The sequence below is a fragment of the Hypanus sabinus genome, chromosome 14, assembly GCF_030144855.1.
Source record: "Hypanus sabinus isolate sHypSab1 chromosome 14, sHypSab1.hap1, whole genome shotgun sequence".
NCBI classification, from domain to species: Eukaryota; Metazoa; Chordata; class Chondrichthyes; order Myliobatiformes; family Dasyatidae; genus Hypanus; species Hypanus sabinus.
In genome coordinates this window covers 64,213,975-64,237,954 of record NC_082719.1, presented here as the reverse complement: position 1 = coordinate 64,237,954, position 23,980 = coordinate 64,213,975, and the positions used below count along the sequence as shown (strand labels likewise).

Sequence of the window (23,980 nt, the reverse complement as noted above, 5' to 3'; positions counted from 1 at the left end):
ATGATGAAATGGTTGAGCAGACTTAATTCTCCTTCTATATCTTATGGTGTTATGGTCATACAGGGGAGTAATTCCATCAGTCTCATTACTTCTCTTCTTATTTCCCTGAACACAGCAACTTATTCTGTCGTTGGCCCATGCTCATCATTTTTTTTTCTTACTCCTTTTGCTATTAATCAATGCTAAAGGGTAAAGTACAGTTGCCATTATCTACCAGTATGACTTTGGGACGTGGGAGGAAACTGGAGTTTAGAAAAGCCATACAGGGAATGTTGAGACTCCACACAGAGACGGCATGGAAGATCATGTCTAGGTCTCAGGAATTGTGAGACAGTAGCGCTAACTGTTGTGTTAGTGTCCTCTCCTAATTTCATACTTAATCCTGCCCTTATTGTACTGAAATTAAGGCAGAAAGGTGAAAAGGTATTCAGCCCCAACCCTTTTTTCACATAAATGAATGTCACAACCAAAGAATTTTTATTTGTGAATCACATTCTCAGTTTTTCCACAGTAGAGCCCATAAAAGGGAAAATTGTAAAATATGAGAAACGTAAAAATTAAGAAACTGTAATGTCAGCGCATTTCACCCCCACCCCCGGTTCAATACTTAGTTTTAACTGTCTCTCACTGCTTCTACTGCCAGGCGTCTTTTTGAATGAGTCTCTATTAGCTTTGCACAACTTGATGGAGTAAGATTTTCCCATTCCTCATTGCAAAATTACTCAAGCTCTGCCAGGTTAGTTGGGGCCGGCAGTGGACAGCAATTGTGAGGCCTTGTCAGAGATGTTTGGTTGGGTAACATACATTAACTGCTTAGTGTTGAGGCCAGGATGTTGCAATTTAATCTCATCCGATCACAAGACCTTCTTCCACAACTTTACAGAATCTTCTAAGTGATGCTTTGTAATATCTCTACAGGCAAGCATATACTTTTTTTTGAGTGAAATGAGTGGTGTCAATCTAATATCGTGCATCACCCAGGTAACAACATCCGGACTGTAAAGTATGGTGAAGCATCGTGCTAAGAGGATGCTTTTCAGCAGCAGAGACTGAAAATCTGGTTAGGATTGATGCGAAGATAAATGATACTAAATACAGAAAGATCATGGATAAAAACCTTACAGCCTCTGCCAGAAAGCTTAAATTGGGAAGAAGGTTTATCTTTCAGCAGGAGAACAACCATAGTGTTAGAGCAACCATGGAGTGGCTTCAAATGAAGAAAATAGATTGGATCAGCCATGATGAAATGGCAGAACAGACTCGATGGGCCAAATGGCTTATTTCTACTCCTAGATCTTATGGTCTTGTGTCCTTGTGTGCTCCAGTCAGAGTCCTGACCTTCCCATTCGAACATCTCTGGGGCAAGACCTCAGATCAGAATCAGAATCAAGTTTATTATCACCGGCCTGTGACATGAAATTTGTTAGCTTAGCAGCAGCAGTTCAATACAATACCTAATCAAGCAGAGAAAGGAAAAATAAAATAATAATAATAAATAAGTAAATCAATTGCATATATTGAATAGATTTTTTAAAACGTGCAAAGGCAGAAGTACTATGTATTTTTTAAAAATTGAGGTAGTGTCCAAAGATTCACTGTCCATTTAGGAATCGAACAGCAGAAGGGAAGAAGCTGTCCTCTCTCCACCACTACTCTCCAAATAACATCAGAATCAGGTTTATTATCACCAGCATGTGATGTGAAATTTGTTAACTTAGCAGCAGCAGTTCAATGCAATACATAATATGGAAAAGGAAAAAAAAGTAAGTAAATCACATATATTGAATAGATTAAAATACCATGCAAAAAAACGGAACTGCTATATATTACAAAAAGGTGAGGTACTGTTTAAGGCTTCAATGTCCATTTAGGAATCGGATGGCAGAGGGGAGGAAGCCATTCCTGAATTGCTGAGTGTGTGCCTTTAGGCTTCTGTACCTTCTGCCTGATGGTAATAATGAGAAAAGGGCCTGCCCTGGGTGCTGGAAGTCAATAATGGAAGTTGCCTTTCTGAGGCACCGCTCCTTGAAGATGTCCTGGGTATTTTGTAGGCTAGTACCCAAGTTGGAGCTGACTAAATTTACAACTTTCTGCAGCTTCTTTCAGTCCTGTGCAGTAGCTCACCCCCATACCAGCCAGTGATGCAGTGTGTCGGAGTGCTCTCCATTGTACATCTATAGAAGTTTTTGAGTGTATTTGGTGACATACCAAATCTCTTCAAACTCCTAATGAAGTATAGTCACTGTCTTGCCTTCTTTATAACTGCATTGAAATGTTCAGACACGCGATCTTGACACCAAGGAACTTGAAACTGCTCACTCTCTCCACTTCTGATCCCTCTATCAGGATTGGTATGGGTTCTTTCATCTTATCCTTCCTGAAATCCACAATCAGCTCTTTCGTCTTACTGACGTTGATTGCCAGGTTGTTGCTTTTGGCTTGGGAATGTACAGTAAGTCTTTGTAGGCACAGATTCATCCACGCAGGTTTTAATGGTCAGTAACAACTGCAGCATACTTATTCAGGTTCGAGGATGAATTCCTGAATACGGTGCAGTCCATCGATTCAGAGCAGTCCTGTAGGTGCTCCTGTGCTTCCCTTATCCATACCTTCTTGGTCCTCACTACTGGTGCTGCAGTCTTCAGTCTCTGTCTGCACTCAGGGAGTAGAAGTACAGCCAGGTGATCAGACTTCCCGAAGTAAGGGTGTGGAATAGAATGGTAGACATTCTTGATAGTGGTGTAGTAATGGCCCAGTGTGTTGTTTCCTCTAGTATTACAAGTGATCTGTTGATGGTAATTGCTTAGTGATTTTTTCTGACTGTCCTGGTTAATATCTCCCAAAAGAATGCTGAAGGCATTAGGATGCGTTGTTTCATGCATGTTATAGACAATAGGTGCAGAAGTAGACCATTCGGCCCCTCGAGTCTGCACCGCCATTCTGAGATCATGGCTGATCATTCACTATCAATACCCAGTCCCTGCCTTGTCCCCATATCCCTTGATTCCCCTATCCATCAGATATCTATCTAGCTCCTTCTTGAAAGCATCCAGAGAATTGGCCTCCACCATCTTCCGAGGCAGTGTATTCCACACCTCCACAACTCTCTGGGAGAAGAAGTTCTTCCTCAACTTTGTTTTAAATAACTGACCTCTTATTCTCAATCCATGCCCTCTGGTACTGGACTCTCCCAACATCTGGAACATATTTCCTGCCTCAATCCTATCAAATCCTTTAATTATCTTAAACGTTTCAATCAGATCCCCTCTCAATCTCCTCAATTCCAGTGTGTACAAGCCCAATCTCTCCAATCTCTCTGCGTAAGACAGCCCTGCCATCCCAGGAATCAACCTAGTGAATCTACGCTGCACTTCCTCAATTGCCAGAATGTCCTTCCTCAAACCTGGAGACCAAAACTGTACACAATATTCCAGGTGTGGTCTCACCAGTGCCCTGTACAAATGCAAAAGGACATCCTTACTCTTGTACTCAATTCCCCTTGTAACAAAGGCCAACATTCCATTTGTAGCTTTAGTTTTTGGTCTTGTTTTGTCTGGTGGATTTGGAGCTCCTTTCCAGGGAACATGCTAAGATGGTAGTACGATATTAAAACGCAGCAGCCTCTCCAGACTCTGGATTGGGGATTGCCAAACGTTATGTGGATTTTCTGGTGTAGTCTGTTTTGTCATATGCTTTTGTGATATCATTTTGGGGGAACGTTGTCTCATTTTTTAACTGCATTGCATTCGTGGTTTCTAAATGACAATAAACTGAATCGGAATCTGAATTGTCACCATATACAACCCTGAGATTCATCTTCAATTGGGCATACTCCATAAACCCAATAACTGTAAAAGAATCAATGAAAGACTGCAAACAGTGTGCAAAAGACTACAAACTGTGCAAATACATAGGGGAAAAAAAAGGAAATAAATAAATAAATAAATAAATGGATGGATGGATAAATAGATAGATAACGAATAAATGTTGACCCCCATTGCTCAGATCTCTGAAGGTTGATTGACCTTCAGAGATCTGAGATCTCAGTCTGAGATGGAATGTACACTGCTACATTGACCCCAAAGATCTCCCATTGTAGGTTAAAGGGACAGCACTTAACTGCTAGATATTCCAGGTCTGGTGAGCAGAATTGGGACAACACTGATATATTTGTGCACCGAGAAGAGTTGATCATGAGGCATACTCCTCCACCTCTGCTTTTGAGAGACTGTATAGCTCTATCATGAACCGATATAGTAAACTCATCGATCTGAAATGCTGCATCCGATATGGAAGGGGTTAACCAGGATTTTGTGAAACAAAGGACACGCGCAGTCCTAATGCCCCTCTGATTCAGCACCCTAGCTCTGAGATCATCAATTTTATTCACCAGAGACTGCACGTTTGCCAGCAAGATAGTTGGTATTGGGTGATTAAAACTGTTTTCTTAAATGCACTTATAAGCCTAATCTACAGCCATGCGTCCTCTGTGGGCACTTTCATCCACAATCAGAGTTGTTTCCACCAGTTTTAAGCAGCGATGGTTCATTTAAATGTATTAAGACATCTTTGTTGGCTGTACAGTACTGACCTTGGAAGCAGTTGTGCTTTTTAGCAGTATCAGGCTGAAACAAGAATATTTAGTCGTATTCATTGAGAGTACTACTGCTACTTAAGTCGCCCCAGGCGCCCTGGAGGCAGTTTTGCAGGGAGAAATGGGCAAATCTTGCTCCATCACATTGTGCAAAACTAATAGAGGCTTATCCAAAAGGTCCACTGGTTTTAATAACCGTGAGAGTTGGTTCAACTAAATACTGAGCAAAATTTCATGTATTGTTTTAGATTTTTATTTTTTCCTGTTTTTCAATTTACCCTGTTTTGGGGACTGTACTGCGGGGAGAAAAAGGAACATGTAATTCACAAATAAAAATTCTCAGTTAAATTGATCAAAATCTCTGGTTGTAATATATGTGAACAAAAGGCTGGAGGCTGAATATATTTTCAAGTTACTGTATGCTAAACTATGAGGATAGGAACAATTTTGAGGGAGACATAAGCAGATTGGTGAAATTTAATACATGTAATTTGAAGGTGTGCATTTTGATAAAATAAGAAGAAACTAAAATAAAAGTTAATATTTTAATGGATTAGTAGGAAAGAAGCATAGCACGTGTGTATTCAAAAATTATTAAAGGTTGGTGAGCATGTTGGAAATAGTTAAAATGGCAAGTGTATTTCTTAGCTTTATTGATAGAGAACATTAATGCAAGAACAAAAATTATACTGAATCTTTTCAAAGGTCTTTTGTGCTTTATTGGAGTATTCTATTCAGATTACTCCCTTGCATTTTCAGAAAAATGTCAAGGTCTGGAAGAAGGTCTAGAAGTAATCTACCAGCCAGCTCTCACGATTGAAGTACTATGCAGATAACTGGTGGCATTCTCCTTAGGGTACAGAGATTAAAATGTGATTTAAAGGAGCATTAGTTAATTATTTATAGTTCTGGAACTAGGCATTGGTCAATTAGGAATCAGGCAAGGAGAAATTTCATTCAAGGGATTAAGAATGTGTAGGATTCTGTATATAGTTGATAAAGATTATGCTTCAAGGGACAAATTAAATAAAGGTAAATTGTGTTTGGGAATTGCCTATGAGTTTTTGATTGATGAAGTAGGCTAGACACTTTTGTTTATGTTGTTTGAAGCATGCCATTCATTAACAAATGATTTTAATGGTCTAGTTTCCATACAAGTTTCCATGCATACTTTTTCACCTAACCCTGTAAAGTTACCCTAATAATCTTTATTCCCATTTATTTTTACCTATTTTCTTTTTAACTGCATCCATGTTAACTGCCTCAGCTATTTGTGCTACTCTCTTCCATTTAGCATACTTTACATGAGGAATTTATAATGTCGGGAATTCACCAACTTGATTAAATACTTATAATGCAATTAAGTAAGGGCTTGATGTGCATAATGTTTAGAAAATGTGAACTTGTATTGCAAAAAAATTAAAATAGAAGCATATTAGCTAAATGGTGAGAGATTCTTAAACTCAGATAAAGAGGTATCTGGGTAATCTGGTTCATTTCAAAATCTAGTAAATTAGGAAAAGTAACAATATATTTTATTGCAAGTGGAATTGAATCCAGAAGTAGGAAGACTATGCTTTATTTGCAGAGGGCAGTGAAAACAGTGCTGGTTTCCAATATAATGATGGGAATAATTCAGAGATAGTTACTAAGCTAATGCCAGGAATAAGTTGGTTTTATGACAAACAGTTGGATAAGCTAAACTTGTATCCATTGATATTTAGAACAGTAAGAAGAGGTATAATATATAAAATTCTGTAGGGTCTTTACCAGGTGGATGGAAGGCAAATGCTTACTTTTGAGGGTCACTGTTCAGAAATAATGTCTATTTAAAATAGAAATGAGGCAAAATGAGGTTTTACATTTAGGAGTTGTGAGCCACACTTCCTAAAAGAGTAGTAAAAATAGTCTTAAGACATCTTTTGAGAAGTTGGGTGACTTCTTGTTAAGGAAAGACTGAAAGATTATTGAGAGTAATGCAGGATGTAAATTTGCCTTGTTCAAAGTGATGAGCAGCTTACTTATTTCTACACCTTGCTTGAACGTTCCTTACTAGATTATTAATGTCATTCTTTTTCTTTGTCACTACCTAACACATTGGAATAATTACTCTATTTCTGCTCCCATTGAACTCTCTTCTAAATGACTTTCTGCAGAGAAGGGCACTAGATTCATTTCTGAACATAACATATGTAAGAGCAGGAGTAGGCCATCTGGCCCATCACACCTGCTCCTCCATTTAATGTGGTCATGGGTGATCTGGCCATGGACTCATCGCCACCTACCTGCCTTTTCCCGATAACCCTTAATTCCCCTACCAATGCAACCTTGTCTTAAGTATATTTGCTGAAGTACTGCTTCATTGGGTAGAGAATTCCACAGATTCATCAACCTCTGGGAAAAGGGGTTGCTCCTCATTTCCGCCCTAAATCTCCCCTTAATCTTGAAACTATGTCCCCTAGTTCTAGTCTCACCTATCAGTAGAAACAACTTTCCTGTCTCTATCTTATCTATTCCTTTCATAATTTTATATGTTTCTGTAAGGTCTCTCATTCTTCTGAACTCCAGTGAGTACAGTCCCAGATAACTCAAGCTCTCCTCATTGTCTAAATGCTTCATCTCTGGAATCAACTTGGTGAACCTCCTCTGCACCGCCTCCAAAGCCAGTATATCCTTCCTCAAGTAGGGAGACCAGAATTGCTCACAGTACTCCAGTTGCCTCACCAATACCCTGTGCAATTGCAGCATGACCTCCCTGCTCTTAAATTCAGACCCTCTAGCAATGAAGACCAACATCCCATTTGCCTTCTTGATAGCCTGCTGCACCTGCAAACTAACCTTTTGTGATTCATGCACAAGGTCTCCCAAGTCGCTCTGCCCAGCAGCATGCTGCAGTTTTTTTTACCATTTAAATAATAACCTGCTCTTCCATTTTCCCTTCCAAAGTTAATGACCTTGCAGTTATCAACATTGCAAGACTGCCAGACCCTTGCCCACTCACTTAATCTACCTGTATCTCTCTGTTTCTTCTGCACAATTAGCTTTTCCACTCAATTTAGTATCATCAGCAAACTTTGATACACTACACTCAGCCCCTCTTCCAGATTGTTAATGTATATAGTGAACAGTTGTCGGCCTATCATAGACCCCTTCGGTACACCACTCACTACTGATTACCAGAGTAATACACATGTATCCCAACTCTCTGCTTTTTAGTAGTTAACCAGTCCTCTATCCATGCTAATACATCACCCCAGCTCTATGCATCCTTATCTTATGGATGTCTTTTATGTGACACCTTATCAAATGCCTTTTGGAAATCCAAGTACATAATGTTCATCTGTTCCCCTCTATCCACTGCACTCACTTTATCCTCGAAGATCTCCAGTAAGATTGTATCTTTGTCTCCTTTTCTAAGTTGGAGTCCAGAATTGTGCACCTGACTCAAAATGTTTTTAGACAATATACTATACATTTTTAAAAATCTTTCTTTTCAATCTACAAAGGTTATTGTGAATTCTAGTCTGTAACTCTGTGCTACATTTTGTTTTTGCAAGTTGTCTAAGGTTCTTTTTGGCCAAAGAGAAGTAAGCCAAAACAGCTTAGTTCTGATAAATGCCCTTTAGAGCTGTTAAACACCTCTTTCTTCCCAGTTCTGTGTATCCTTCATTTATCTTTGTTCATGAAATGACATTTTTATGAGTCTACAGGTTACTGCAGTGTTTAAATGAAGTTGGTGAATAATAGATTGCCAGTGAAAAATTCATTATTTGCTTGTGTTTGGATCTCACTTTGCAGCTGAAGAAAATAATTGATAATGCCTTGTGCATTTGAATCAAAATCACGTTTATTATCATTGTCTCATATGACATGATATATATTATTTTGGAGCAGAAATACAGTGCAAAGACATAAAATTACTATAAATTACAGAATAAAACAGTGCAAAAAGAAGGAAACACAAGGTAGTTTTCATGGACCATACTGAAATCTGATGGCAGAAGGGGAAAACCTCCTTATGAATCATTAAGTCTGCTTCTTCAAGCTCCTATACCACCTCCTTGATGGTAGTATTAAGAGATGTAAGTAATTAATGTTTATCCACTCAAAAAAATATTTAATATCATACAAAGCTTCTCATTGATTCGTTATTAATTTTTCTCTCTAGGTTTATTCTGAAAACACAATGACTAGAACTAAGCCTGTTTAGTTATTCAATCCAATTTTTTTCCAATTTTACAAATTCTTTTACGTAATCAGCAATATATTAAATCCAGTCCTCAAATTTCTGAATGTGTGTTGTAAAGCTTTATAGTGTAAAGCAAAATAATGAAAATATTTCCTTGTGTGATTGTGCATATCCTTGTAATGCTGCTTGTCTACCAATGGTCTGTGTTCCTTGGACCATTGTAGCATCATCACTGTATTGAACACCTCAGCATACATAATTGTGAGCAGGAATCCAATTTAACCTGGTTTCTCCATATTTTGCCCAAACCATCTCAGCTGCTAGTAAAGTCAGAAAAGTAGCATTGCTCAGGAAATCAGATAATCCTGCCTTCCATTGATACAAATTATGTTATCTTGCATTGATATAAATGGGACAAGTTCGGGATAAACAAGGCTACAGTGACCCAGAATGTTGCAAAGTACACTCAAAAATTACTTTCATTCATACATCAAGGCTATAAACTTTGAAACTGTTCAAAAACATTGCTGTTTTATTTTGTCATGAGGGGCCCATTTTAATTAAGCTGTTCTAAAGAAAATAGAATTATACTCAGATGCATTAAGATATGTATCCTTTATTCATACCTGGTTTGTTGGATTTTACTTGTGTAATTATATACCTGTTATTAAATATAATTATTTTTCTGAAAACTGGAACTTCAACAGCATTGTTAAGGACTTGTGTTAATTCCTTAAAATAGCTGTATGGTGATCTCGCATTTTGAGGAGCAGAAAGTAAGTGAAGATGAAGAACCCCCAACTGAACAAGACAAGAGGAAAAAGCTGGTAAGATACCATACACTCTGTCATGGAAATTGCGTTGTTTGCTGCAGTAGTGACTGAGGGATGCAAAGGGTAACATAATAAAACAACATCAAGCCAACAAGATGCTATATTTCTTTATACTGTTCTCTTACTGATTTTCCCCACCCTAATCTGATATCTGATATGAATTTGTGACTCTTGTGCTCCATGGGCCTATCATTACTGAACCACCTTGTCCGTTTGGGTTTTAGTTACCCAATAAATGCCTTGGAGAAAATGAAGACTTTGTATGTAACTTAAATCTCTGTTTGCTAAAAGGCCTAACACACTTAACTCTCCACAGATTGCAGGTGAGACATTTCTGGATTCTGCCATTCAACCATTTGCACGATAACATTTTAATCCATCAAAGTTTTTTTTTGTAATTTAAGCCTTTTCACAGCATCAGTGTGATTTTACTCAAGCTATATATTGATGCTGGATCATACTTTTGTACTTTTTGAGGCTCAGATTAAGACAAGCCAAAGGTAGAAGCGTGACAGCAAATTTGTTTGGTTGTCTATTTCAAATAATACAACTAATTAGAGAAATCATCTTTCTAATAATAGGCTAGATTTATGGATGGATTTCAGCAATTGAATTATAGAGCAATGTTTCACTTTTGTGTTGACTTTACTTTCATTAACAAACTTAAATGGCAGGTGGCTAATGAAAATACTATTTATTTGTGATTTGGCTCATAGCCAGTCCAACTTTCTGAAACAAAGAACTGTACCTGGCAAATTGCAATCAGTAACAAAGTCATGAGATAATGAATGCCCAAGTAGTATTATATTCACTTGGCAATGATTTTAAAATGTATCCAATCCTATCCAAAATAGAAGTTGCCTGTGCAAATGTTTAAAAAAAATACTTTGGGAAGCTCTGAAGCTATCTGCTTGCAGGAGCCCCAATAACTCACTAGCAGTCATGACATGCTGAGTATGGGTTTCCTGTGGGATCTCCTGATTTCTTCCATGTCATGAAGATATGCTAGTTGTCAAATTGACTTTACATTGTTACTTGCTCTCAGTAAAGTGGTTGGAAGGAGGATCAGGCATTGATTATGGGCATATGTGGGAGAATAAGTTATATGGAAATAAGTGGAAGAAGGATTTGAGGGACATGTTCTTTAAAAACTAGCATTGGCTTGATACGTTATACTGCCTCGTTTTATGTCATAGAGAAGTGTGAAATGTTCAGGTTAGGGGTAATTGTTCATCCCTGTGATGACTTTCGGTAAGATGGTGACCCTCTTGGTCATAGCGGCCTCTCCAAGTTCAACAGATGGTGCAAGGTCTGTCTTACACATTTTTCTTTTGATTGGAAGACCCCTGTTGGACATTGGTAATACACAATACTGCAAGATCAGTTAATTGACGAGAGTGATGGCGTGGGAGCTGCATGGCCTCCACTGTTGTACCGATCAAGCCCTCATGCACGGAGTCACATACTACAACCACTCAGGGAGGATGTGCATAAGGCAGAGTGGGAGAGAACAGAAGTGTGGTGGGCATGCTGGAATATTCTGGGCTGGGGGCTGGCCTCTGCAGGCTGGTTCTCCCATTGGTGCTGTTCTCCAGTGTTCACTCCATGGAAGATGAACTGGATTCCCCTCAACTGCACCTGACTTAGTGTGAGATGAACTTGCTTGTTTTTGCAGAAGGATAGCTCCAGGACAACATCTTGTGCACCGTTGATCTTCAGGCCATGTCATTCAGGATTTTTGCTAATACTATTTTGTGATTGTAGCTGTGTGTGCAGCATCTGACTGTGATCTGCACCCTAATCCGGAAGAAAATTGCTTCATTTAGTTGAATACACGTGAATGGCTAAATGACAATTAAGCTTGAACTTGACTAAACTAACTTGTCAGCCTATACTAACAAGTTAAGCTATGACATGAAGGCAATGTTTGCATTTGTGCATATTTGGGTGCCAAATAGAGTTCAGAAGAATGAGGGGAGAAATTTCATTGTAATCTATCGAATATTGAAATACCTAGACCCCTGGACTGATGGAGTGAAATGGAAACACCAATGCTCTTGAATAGAAAAACCTACAAAAGCTAGTGGATACGACCCAGTCCATCAAAGGGAAAGCCCTGCCCGCTATTAAAAGCATCAACACAAAGGGTTGTCACAGGAAAGCAGCATCTGTTATCAGGGACCCCCATCACTGAGGTCATGCTCTCTTCGCGCTGCTGCCTCCCAGGAGCCTCAGGACTCTCACCACCAGCTTCAGGAGCAATTATTAACCATCAACCATCAGGCTATTGAATCAAAGGGGATAACTTCATTCAACTTCACTTTCCCCGGCACTAAAATGTTCCCATAGCCTATGAACTCACTTTCAAGGGCTCTTCATCCCATATTCTTGATGGCTATTATTATTATTTCTTTCTTTTTGTATTTGCACACTTGTTGAAGACCTAGTTGGTGCAGTCTTTCATTGATTCTTTTATGGTTATTATTCTATTATGGATTCATTGAGTATATCTACAAGAAAATGAATCTCAGGGTTGTATATGGTAACAAATATGTTTCCAAGTGTGCGAGTGTCTCAGGCCAAGGGGCAGAGCCTCAGGCTTAGAAGGAAGATTCTTTAGAACAGAAACGAGAGGGTATTTCTTTTGACAGTGATGCATCTTTGGAATTCATTGTCACAGACAGCTGTGAAGGCTAAGTCTTTAAGTATATTTAAAATGGAGGTTGATAGGCCGTCAAAGGTTATGGGGAGAACACAGGAGATTGGGGTTAAGAGGGAAAATAGATCAGCGATGATCCCAGTGGGCTAAATGGCCTTATTCTGCTCCTGTGTCTTATGAATGAGTTGTAAAAGGATTTTGATTGGATGTCAGATTCAGAATTAAATATGAGAAGTTTTCCATTTAATTTTTTTAATATAAGATACTTACATTCATATGGAAATGGAATAGTGTTGAGGAAGGGATTTTAAATTGTATGTCAACAGCATATTAAGGACATAATTTCATGTTAATAAAGCTATAACAAAAACTCATGGAATCCTAGCTTCTGTCACAAAACTTTTTAAGAATATTCATGCAACGTCAGCATAAAATCTTAACAAGATCTCAGTAAGGGAATGATGTCTTATTTTGTACTCATGAGAAAAGTACTACTTTAGTAATGGTACATTACTGTTGCTTTTTGACCAGCTAGCAATTCCCAATAATATCATTAACTGGGCTATCAATTTGATTGTACAGGGATAAAACGCTTGAGTAATGCATAAAAGTATCTATTTTATCATCCTTTGAAATTTATTAAAGCAATCTATTAGCTGGATTTTACTCAATGCTAATTCACTTATGACAGTGCAAATACTACAAAAATTGTTTTTTCATCAACTCCATGGATTTTGGTTTGAAGTGGTTAAGATTATGACATTGGATAGAGACAGAGATCAGTAATTGAGGGTTTTTTAAACAAGCTCCTAACCTACATAAATAATGCAAATAGCCTCAGAAATTTTTACTGGAATAGTCATGTTGCAGAGTGCAGATACCTCAGAGCTTTTGTCACCTGGCTTTGTTTTTTTTACCTTTGCTAGTGTCATTGTGGAGTTTGCACATTCTCCTTGTAACTGTGTGGGTTTCATCCACTGGTTCCAGATCTTAGCACATGTTAGTGTTTAGTTTAATTATAAAGTTACCCCTAATGGAGATGCGTAGCAAAAGAATCAGTTGGAGGTGGGAGCTAGTGTGCATACATAGAACTATGAGATGCAGGGAAATGAGTAGGATTGATTGAATCTCTCTGAGTGCTAACATAGACTTAATGGGCCTAATGGCCTCCTTCAATCTTGTGAAGAAATAAAAAGCTTGAGTGTGTCCAGCTTTCCTGTGTTTTAAACTTCAGGGCCAGCCAGCAGAACAAGTAAAATAATATTTAAAGGAAACTTGTTCCAGAAAGTGCACATAAGTTTGTAAATCGTAAATAAAAATAGAAAAACTGCAAATCTGAAATGAACACAGAAAGTGCTGAAAACCACAGACCAGGTGTTGCTAAGATCGGTCTTCCGCCTGGAAAGTTAACTATGTTTATCTTTCCACTGATGTTGCTAACCTGCTGAGTGTTTTTGTTTTTTTGTTTTGATTTGAGGTTTTATTAGGTGGCATTTAAAAAGAAAGTGAAGGGTGTCTATTATTATTTTATTGTCAAGGAAAGTGAATAAGTATACAGTGACACCATTAACAATGATCAGTATTTTACACCAGATAAAAAGCTTGTTGGTTCCTCATCTGTTCCTTCCGCTTGCCAAAAAGAAACAGCATCTATTATATTTTAGATAGTGTGGAAAATTCTTGGCAGATCTAGGGTGTTGCTATTGCTTAGCTACGTATTGGGGTGAAAATAAATATTGCAATGGAGTCATAAAAATATGTAGTACAGAGACATCTCTTTCTGCCCACCAAGTCTAACCAACTGTTAACAACCCATTTACACTTTTTGAAAAATTCTCCCCACATTCACATCACCTCTCTCCAGATTCTGTCACTCACCTGTATAGTAGGAGCAATTTGCAATAGCTAGTTAACAACCAACCTGTGTTTTTGATATGGAAGAATACAGGAGTACCACAAAGAGGAAACTCAAGCAATCACAGGAAGAAGGTGTAAATTTTACACTGATAGCATCCAAGGTCAGGATTAAACATGCATCTTTACTGCTGCATTGGCTGTACTGCAGTAACATGAGCTATTTAACTAAGTGGCCAGGGACTCTGATCCTGGAAAATACAGAACAGGAAAAAAACAAGTATTGGCAACTTTGCGTTCACTGTTTCCACTAAATTGTACTTTTCACTAGAAAGCTGTTATTACAGAGAAAATTGACAAAAATATCTTAAGGTATAAATATCACAAGTCATTTTTAAAATGTATTATTTCATCTTTGATTTATACCAGGACATTGGTTCTGTGTGTAAAAGTTCAAAGATCACATTTGCATTTGAATACACCAGCCACAGTGTTTTATCACAAATAGCCCAGTTTCAAATGGTGATGAATTGACACAGTACTGATTGCATTTCTGAACGGTTTTCCAATATTTTTTCTGCACTTTCAAATTCGAGCAGCAATTAATGGCAACATCATACATGATTAACCTGTCAAAAACCAATTAGATTGTGCTGCTTGAAATTTTTTTCTTACTCATGCAGAAAATATTTTAAAAGTATCCTCCAGGCAAGTTGACCTATGAGCTAAAAAAAAGATTAATTTTTTTTTGAATGTAGGCATTGTTGACATGGTCATAATTTATTGCCCATGAGAAGATGGTGTGAGCCATCTTCTTAAACAGATGCAGTCCTTCAGAGGAGAATAATCCAATGATGTTGTACAGCTGAGAATTCCAGGATTTTGACACACTGGCAGTGAAGGATCAGAATTATATTTCTAAGTCAGTATGTAGCTTGGAAAGGTGTGCACAGTTGGTTGTGTACTCAGGGACAATGCACAAAATATAGACACTCAGCAAGTCAGGCAGCATCTATGGAGGTAAACAAACAGTTCTGGCTTCTGTCCCCTTCTTTTCCAGTCTGAATTCAAGATTCCAGAATTTTTACTGTTATTCTTCAGTACACAGGTGTAAAGGCGAATGAACTGATTGTTAATCCGGATCCAATGGAGCATAAATAAACCAAATAAAAACAATAAATATAAGTATAAAAGCAATGCTAGAAAACACAATGTACAAGTAACTGTTTGAGTGTGACTGTATATACATAAGATTATATACGTCAGCTGATTGTATGTATTGATAGATAAGGTGACTGATAGAAAATAATAGTGACAAAGTGACACGGCATCGTGAACTCTTCATGATAGCAGTAGGATATATGAACACACAGTAGAACACTGATTAGGGCTCTTGGCCCAAAACATCAACTCCATTGATGCTGCCTGACTTGCTAAGTTTCTCCAGCTTTTTGTAGGTGCTGCTCACAATTTATTTATTTTATTTCATTTTATTTTAGAGATACAATGCGTAACAGGGCTGTCCAGCATCTGCAGAAACTCTTGGGTTTATGATGGTGTGCTCATGAATTTTAAATACTTATTCTTCTTGCTTGTAGGGCTCAAAGGCTTGGGAGTTGTTGAAGTAACCTAAGCAAGATAGTGCCTTGAATATTGTAAACTTTGTGTAGTAATAATGGAGGGAATGAACATACAATATAACCTCTCGGATGGAGTGCCAGTCAAGCAAGCTGCTTTGTTGTAGATGGTCAGATAATCTTCGAGTCATACAGCATAGAAACAGGATATTCAGTCTGCATAGTCCACGTTGACCATGAAGCATCTGAAACCCTGATCCTAAACTAATTCTTTTTTATTATCCTTATATTTCCCTCAGCTCTTCCCAGTTCTACTGCTCACCATCACACTAGGGATAATTTATTGTGACCAATTAGTCAACCAACATATTGAGCTTTTCGAGAGTTGTTAGAATTACTTTAATCACCCACCTGATGAGGGTTTTGGGCTGTTCAGAGTTAGTCACTGCCACAGGATTCCCAACCTCTGACGTTTTCTTATAGGTCCAGTTTTTATATGTTTTTCCAGTTGAAATTGACCCACAGGGTGTTGACAATGGGCAAGGGGTCAGGGCCAGGAGTGAGATTGTTTCATTGATAATCATTTGAATGGCTGACAGTTATGCTCTTTCTTATTGGAAACAATCAAGGAACATTTATGGTATGATTTCTATTTGTCACTTGCCATTAAAGATTGATTATCAAAGTATGTATACAGGATACAAGTCTGAGATTCGTCCTGCTGCAGGTAGCTACAAAGCAAAAGAAACACCATGGATCCATTCAAGAAAACATCAAACACCCAACATGTAAGAAAAGAGTAAATTGCGCAAGCGGTAAAAAGCGAGTGAACAACACAGAATATCAGACATCAAACCAGGAGTTCAGTAGTATTCAGTTCAGTTCAGTGCTGCGCTGCCTCACTGGCTCACTGCATTGCCAAAACACTGTAGTCCACATCAATCGCCCCAATCAAACCACTCAAAAATACTAAACAAAAGACAAGCCAGAATCCAGGAACACATGCAACATGTACCTCAAAGTTCCCTAAAATGAGTCCACAACCTCACTGATCAATCCTTGCAACACAGATCTCAAGACTCCTATATTTTGTTCTGACAGCAGCTAGCAAAAGGGAGAGGAAGATCAGCCAACCACAGGTAGACAGCACCAATCACCTGCCCATCTTCCGCTCTTATCCTTGTCGACTTCAGCTTTGCTCCATGCCTCAGTGGAATCGATCATGGGCTCTTGCCCCGTTTCCAGGCGTCTGGGCCTCCAGGCTGAACATTCTGCTCTAAACCTCACTGGACTGCTTTGGAGACAGCAAAGTGAAATCAGTCAAATGGCCCAAAAATATACCATCAAAATTTAAATCCTAGGTTCCAATTGCATATGACTTAGTAGTAGAATCATATTTAAAGAAGTAGTAGTTTCGCAAACTGTCTGTAGGATGTTTCTGTTGATCGCATTGTTCACGGGCACCATTCTACAGTGATCTAAGGAAAACAAAGGGTTAAAACACATGGAAACAGCACCATCTGCAGGTTCACCTCTAAGTCACACACTAATTTGGACTTATTACATCTTAAACTTCAGTGGGTCTAAATCCTGAAACTCCCAGCTGTATAACACCAGAGGAATACCTTCACCTGAATAACTGTATTGGTTTAAGAAAGCTGTTCACACAACCTTATGCACAGTTTTGTATGGGCAGCAAACACTGAGCATGCCAGTGATGCCCGCAGGCCAAAATATGAATAACAAAGGTTTTTTAACTTGTAGATCTAGCTTGGCTGATGAAAGTTGCCTGGTGTACACAGGCATAGACAATGTTACTTGCTGAGAAGTTACAAATGGAATTCATCATTGTGCAATCAGTAACATATATCCTGCCTTCTAACCTTAAAGAAGGAAATCATTGTATATTCTACATACATGAAATGGATTATCATTCTTTTCAAAATTTCATTACAGTCTAATTATGTAGAAGGATTTATGGAGTTTTACTTTAAAGAAGAAAATGATGCTTAAGACCTTTTTGCTGAAAGGGTACTAAGGCATTTGCATTGCTGTTTTAGCATGAGAAAATGTAAAATTTGAAGAGCAATATTAGATTTCCTTCATTATGACGCTTGTTTAAATTCAGTTTCAAATCAAGTCAAGTTTAATTATTTAAACTATACATAGATACAGCTGAACGAGACAGCGTTCTCTTGGGATCAAGGTGCAAAATGTTCAAAATAGCAAGCAAACATTCAAAAATAGCAAGTAACATTGTTCAAATATTGAGCAAAAAAGCATATTCACTTGAAAACACGCGCACACACACACACACACACACACACACACACACACACACACACACACACACAAACACAAATACATATAGCTAGATAGATAGTCCAAGAACACGTGAGGGCAGCACTGATGAGAGGCCATGCCCCAGCCGAGCTCAACCACACTGTAGCAATTCTGCGTCTCTCACCTGATTTGCAGCAGCAGGCAAACCCAAAGCTTGAGGCCTAGTTCTCACTACAACTGAGACTACTCAGCTCCCATGTTGTCAAACTCTCCACCAGATAGAGTAACAGGCCTGCAGCAACTTACATATCACTGTCCAACAGAGTTTTGCAATCACAAGTAAATATCTAAGACAGTCTCCCATGGTTATACTGCACCAACCTTGATGTTTTCGAGTAGCAGGCAGCAACACAGAAGCCAAGTCAGCTCCTCCAAACCCAAACTGTCTCACCAACACATTGGTGAGATCCTCCGACATCCTGGCCGGTTCTTCCGACATCCTGATCAGCTCCTGATATCCAGGCTTGCTCCTCTGATACCCAACCAGCTCCTTCAACAGCAATGCTGGCTCCAGTGCCAACACCAGTCCAGCTACTCCGATCAATGAACAACTCACTGATGGAGTTGCCTTTCAGTACCCAATGTTCTTAGTGTAGAATTGTCTTTGGATCAGTTTTACAAAGAACAAAGCACTTTTGGTTCCCCCCCCCCCCCCCCCCAAGAGGACACTGCATTCGCACGCACTGCCACCTTTTGTCATTGTGCTTTGTATCTCTAAAGACAAGATTGCTAAATACTGCTAGTTTGTAGGAAAATTCCCCCCCCCCCACTAATCCCAATATAATGGCATGTTATGATTGGCAAAACAGCTTCGCATATTGCATGATATGCCTTTTTGTCCTGATATTTGGTATGTAATAAATGTATTAAAAGTGTCACTGTGACCTTGGTCTTTATGGGTATAACAAATAAGCCTGCATTTTTGTTTGCAAAAGACCAGACAATTCAGCAAAAACAATGGATGAGTATTTCAAGAAAATAGTGTTAATAAAAGCAGGTTGTTCTGTGAATAACAATCTTGTTCTTCAGTTCAGCAAGTTTGAAAGTCTCACTACGGATGAATTTGATGAGTTGCAATATTATTACGTTATTTGGGAAGTCTAACATCAGGATAATAGTGTAGAATTTACAAAAATTCTGCCAGAAATTCTGGAATCAAATTCCAGAAGAGTGCGAAGATGTCTGAGAATTGTGCAAAATTGCTTTGCTAAGAATTAAGCCAATTTTCAGCTGCACAGTAAATTATATCCAGGCCACAATCTTGATGGATAAAAATGCAAGGACAGCCTGTGTTTTTAAATGTATGAAGTATTCATCACAGAAAGTCTTGTCTCTCCTTTGATATTCTTTCAGTTGATTGATCTGACATTTTATGCTTGGTGTGATTTATTACACTCAATTCCGCATTTACTGTCATTATCCTAACACTTGTTAATAGTTTACCCTTTTAATCTTTCTTCACTTAGCAGTTATAATAAAACATTCATTAATCCTACTTGAAATCCAGCGATTATTGTTACTGAAAATAGCTTTGGCAGTTCAATCAATTAACTTACAAAATGCTAAGTCTACTTTTACCAAGATGTTTATTCAAATAATTAGTCCGCAGCCATCAAGTTTACTTTTATTTTTACATTCAATGATAGGTGTATTTATGTTTATTTTCCATCTCATGCAAAATTTACAATTTTCATGTACATGGTTATACATGTTCCAGAAGGAGTTTCTCTCTTAACTTTGTGAGCATTTCACTGTAGTTAATCATCTTCACTAAGAATACTATTATTTCTTTGCCTATTAATAATTTTGTTTCTTTGTTAGTAATTTTATTCTCTGTAGTATCTTACAATGTTGATGCCCTTACGGTATTTGCAAGTGTTTGCTTTGCAAGCTACACTTACAGCAGAAGATTATAAGAAATAGTAATAGGAAAAAGTAATGTTGCTTTTCTCAGTCATAGAGTAATACTGCACAGAAAATGGCCCAACTGGTCCAAGCTGACCACAGCATCCTTCCTGTTATTCTCAGTTGCCCACCTTCGGCCCATAACCCTCCAAACCCTTTCCCTCCATGTACATTTGCAAGAAAAAGTTTGTGAACACTTTGCAGTTACCTGGTTTTCTGCATTAATTACTCATAAAATGAGGTCTGATCTTCATCTTATAGGCATCCGTTAGTCTCGTGAGACCATGGATTTGCGCCTTGGAAGGTTTCCAGGGTGCAGGCCTGGGCAGGGTTGTATGGGAGACTGGCAGTTGCCCAAGCTGCAAGCCTTCCCCTCTCCATGCCACCAATGTTGTCCAAGGGAAGGGCACTAGGACCCAAGCAGCTTGGCACTGGTGTCGTCACAGCAATGTGTTGTTAAGTGCCTTGCTCAAGGACACAATGTGCTGCCTCAGCTGAGGCTTGAACCAGTGACCTTCAGATCACTTGACTGATGCCTTATCCACTAGGCCACACCCCAACAATTAGATCTTCATCTAAGTCACAGTTATAGACCTTCACCACCGAGTCTGCTTGCACAGCTGCTTTCACCAAACTACACAATTGTACCCCCTGGTCCCTTTGTTCCACAACATTCATCTGTGCCCTGCCATCCACTGTCAGAACTACCCTGATTTGGCTCTCCAAACTGCATCACCTCACACTTACCTAAATTGAAATCAAATTGATATTCCTCAGGCCATTCTCCTTAACTGATAAAGATAATTAGTTCTGCTCATCCTGTGTTTCACACACCTTTTACCAAATCCCCATAATCCCTGAACTCAGAAACAAAATCGGGTTTATTGTCACCATCATGTGTTGTGAAATACAGGTTTCCCCTGCTATCCGAAGGCAGGGCGTTCCTATGAAATGGTTCGTAAGCCGGAATGGTGTAAAGTGAAGAAGCAATTACCATTTATTTGTATGGGGAAAAATTGTGAGAGTTTGCAGACCCAAAAATAACCTACCAAATCATGCCAAATAACACAAATAACTTAAAATAACAGTAATATATAGTAAATGCAGGAATGATGATAAATACACATACAAGCGCTCTCAGCAGAAAAACTCACCGCAAGTGCTCTCGGCAGAAACACTCTCTCCAGTAACCTTTAAGCTATGAAGCTGCCTAATCATACCAAATAACACATAAAAATACACAGCCTATATAAAGTAGAAATAATGTATGTACAGTGTAGTTTCACTTACCAGAGTCGGGAAGACAGCGAGCACACTGATGGTGTGTTAGGCTGAGTCATCAGAGGTTGGGCTGGTGGGAGACTGGGGGGTCATCTCATCATTGTCTGTATCTATCAGGGCAGGCAGGTCACCACCCTCTATGTCTGCCTGCCTCGATGTCGAAGGTTGAGTTTCATCGTCTGCTGTGGCTGATATGGAAGGCTTAAATGCTTAGCCTCGCACATTTTTCTACCATACAGTTCTTTGTAAGCACTCAAACCATCCTGCAAATATGCCCTAAACCTACGTACCCTTTCAAAATTAAAGTCATACTTTTCTGCAATCATTGCAGTGTTGTCAATCGCAGCAAAAATCTCACGCAATTGCTTCACGTTCAGTTCTTGGACAACTTCACTTTCGGGTCGTTCGCTACTGCATTTGGTTTCAATTGTTATCCTTTCCTCTTGCAATTGCATCAGCTCTCTATCTCTCAGTTCTTGGTCATGGGATGCCAAAACCTCTTTAACATCATCTTCGTCAACTTCCACAAACCCAGCCTCCTTCGCCAAACTCACTATGTCCTTACTTCGTTCACCACGATCAAAACGCTTAATTATGTCTAGTTTTACGCTAAGTGTAACACCATTACGAGCTCATTTAGGCTTTTCCAATACCTTAGAACTCATCTTGCTAACAGATGCACAAAATAAATTGACATAAAGCACAGATGCTCACAGGCACGTGTTTAAGCAATGCCGGCTAGAATGCAGTTCCGGGGGAGGGGCTAGGCTGCCTGGCACGCGCTGCCTTTTTTCGTAACAGTGAAAACACCTTCTGTTAGTGAAAACAGGTAACTTATGTAGGTCTTTCATAACAGCGAGGTGTCGTAAAGCGAACGTTTGAAAAATGGGGACACTTGTATGTTAACAGCAGTAGCAGTTTAATCCAATTAATGATAATATAGAAAGGAAAAATAAATAAGTAAATCAATTACAGTAAGTATATATGTATATTGGTGGAAAAACAAATAATATATAAACTTTAAGAAGTGAGGTAATGTTCATAGGTTCAATGTCATATGGCAGAGGGGAAGAAGCTGTTCCTGAATTGCTGAATGTGTCCCTTCAGGCTTCTGTACCTCCTTCCTGACAATAACAATGAGAAGAGGGCATGCCTTGGGTGATGGAGTACCTTAATAATGGACTTCACCTTCCTGTGGTACTGCGTCTTGAAGATGTCTATACCCAAGATGGAGCTGACTAATTTTATGACTTTCTGTAGCTTCTTTCAATCCTGTGCAGTAACCCCCACCCCCATACCAGACAGTGATGCAGCCTGTCAGAGTTTTTTGACTATCTAATCTCTAGCTTAAATGTGAACTTTAAATTGCTGGATAAATATAGAAGGTGTATAGAATAGAAATAAAAAAGACTGCATATGCTGAAATATTGAAATAAAAACTGAAATTGCTAGAAAAGCTTACGAGGACAGGCACTATTGCTGATCAGTGAAACCTTGATCTTGCTTCTGGTCTTGGATCTTTCATCAGAGCCGAAAACAGAAATTTTGCTAAATCCACAGTAACCATTTTGTAAAGTCGTCCCCACCATTGAGCACATCTACACAGAACAATGTTGCAGGAAAGCAGCATCCATCATCAGGGATCCCCACCACCCAGGTCATGCTCTCTTGTTGCTGCCATCAGGAAAAAGGTACAGAATTCATGAAAGACCACACCAACTGGGTGTTAAATAAATGCGCAAAAGACAACAAGCTGTGCAAATACAAAAAAGAAATAATAATAACCATCAAGAATATGAGATGGAGTTCTTGAAAGTGAGTCCATAGGTTGTGGGAACAGTTCAGTGATGAGGCGAGTGAAGTTATCCCGTCTGGTTCAGGAACCTAATGATTGAGGGGTAATAACTTTTCCTAAACCAGATGGTCTCTGTCCTGAGGCTCCTGTACCATTCCAATACACCTAACATACAGAAATCTATAAGTGAAAAGCACCAGAAGTATGCTAAATTAAAAGAGGAAATTGAAAGACTTAGGAACATGAGCATATCCCAATCGTAGTATCTACAGCTGGTATCATCCCAAAGTCACTACACCAGCATTAAACAGTTAGGCCTACACAGCAATATTTATATAAATCTACAGAAAACCACAATACTAAACACCACTAGAATAGTTGGAAAGTTCCTAGCAAATGAGAAGTGAGTGTGCTTGGCAATGCCCATATCTCAGGGATTATCAGCTTTGAGTGGAGAAATTTTAAATTATTAATAAATAAGCAATAATTATTGAGAATAGGATAATTAAGTTTTAGTAAAGGAAAATTTACCTTTATAAAATTTGTTCAGTGATTCTAGACAGTTAAAATCACTCCCAAGTACTTAACAATTGTAATTTTTTAAAACTCTGATGTGTGAAACATTGCAGCATGTGATAAGTAATGGATAACTACTTCATTCGACATTAGTTGTACAGTCATTTATTCTCTGCAGTGTCTCCATGTTAGCCAACTAAAATTCTATAACTGGAAGAAAATAACATTTATTATAGCTTTATTTTTACAAGGGTATAAATGTGAACTAATCCAAAATGCATGTTGTTAAAGCAATGCAGTTTATGGTTCTCCAGAGCCAGTTTGGTGAAAAACTGTATATGTATATGATGGTGGACCTTGTTGGTGTCTATCAATCTGACTAGTGGAAAGTAGGGTTAATTTTGACCATACTGGATTAACTGAAGAGCATATAA

General features: G+C 38.6%; 1 protein-coding gene across 2 annotated transcripts in view; it reads left to right on the top strand.

The window, feature by feature from the left end:
• Nucleotides 1-23,980, top strand: part of ipo11 (importin 11) — a 414,929-nt gene that overhangs the window by 306,572 nt on the left and 84,377 nt on the right. Inside the window, exon 30 of one of the 2 annotated variants that reach the window (XM_059989330.1) lies at nt 9,526-9,610. The exons of the other annotated variant lie outside the window; for it this stretch is intronic. Coding sequence (XP_059845313.1) covers nt 9,526-9,610 — 85 coding nt within the window. The remainder of the gene's footprint in view (nt 1-9,525; nt 9,611-23,980) is intronic. 2 annotated transcript variants of the gene reach the window in all.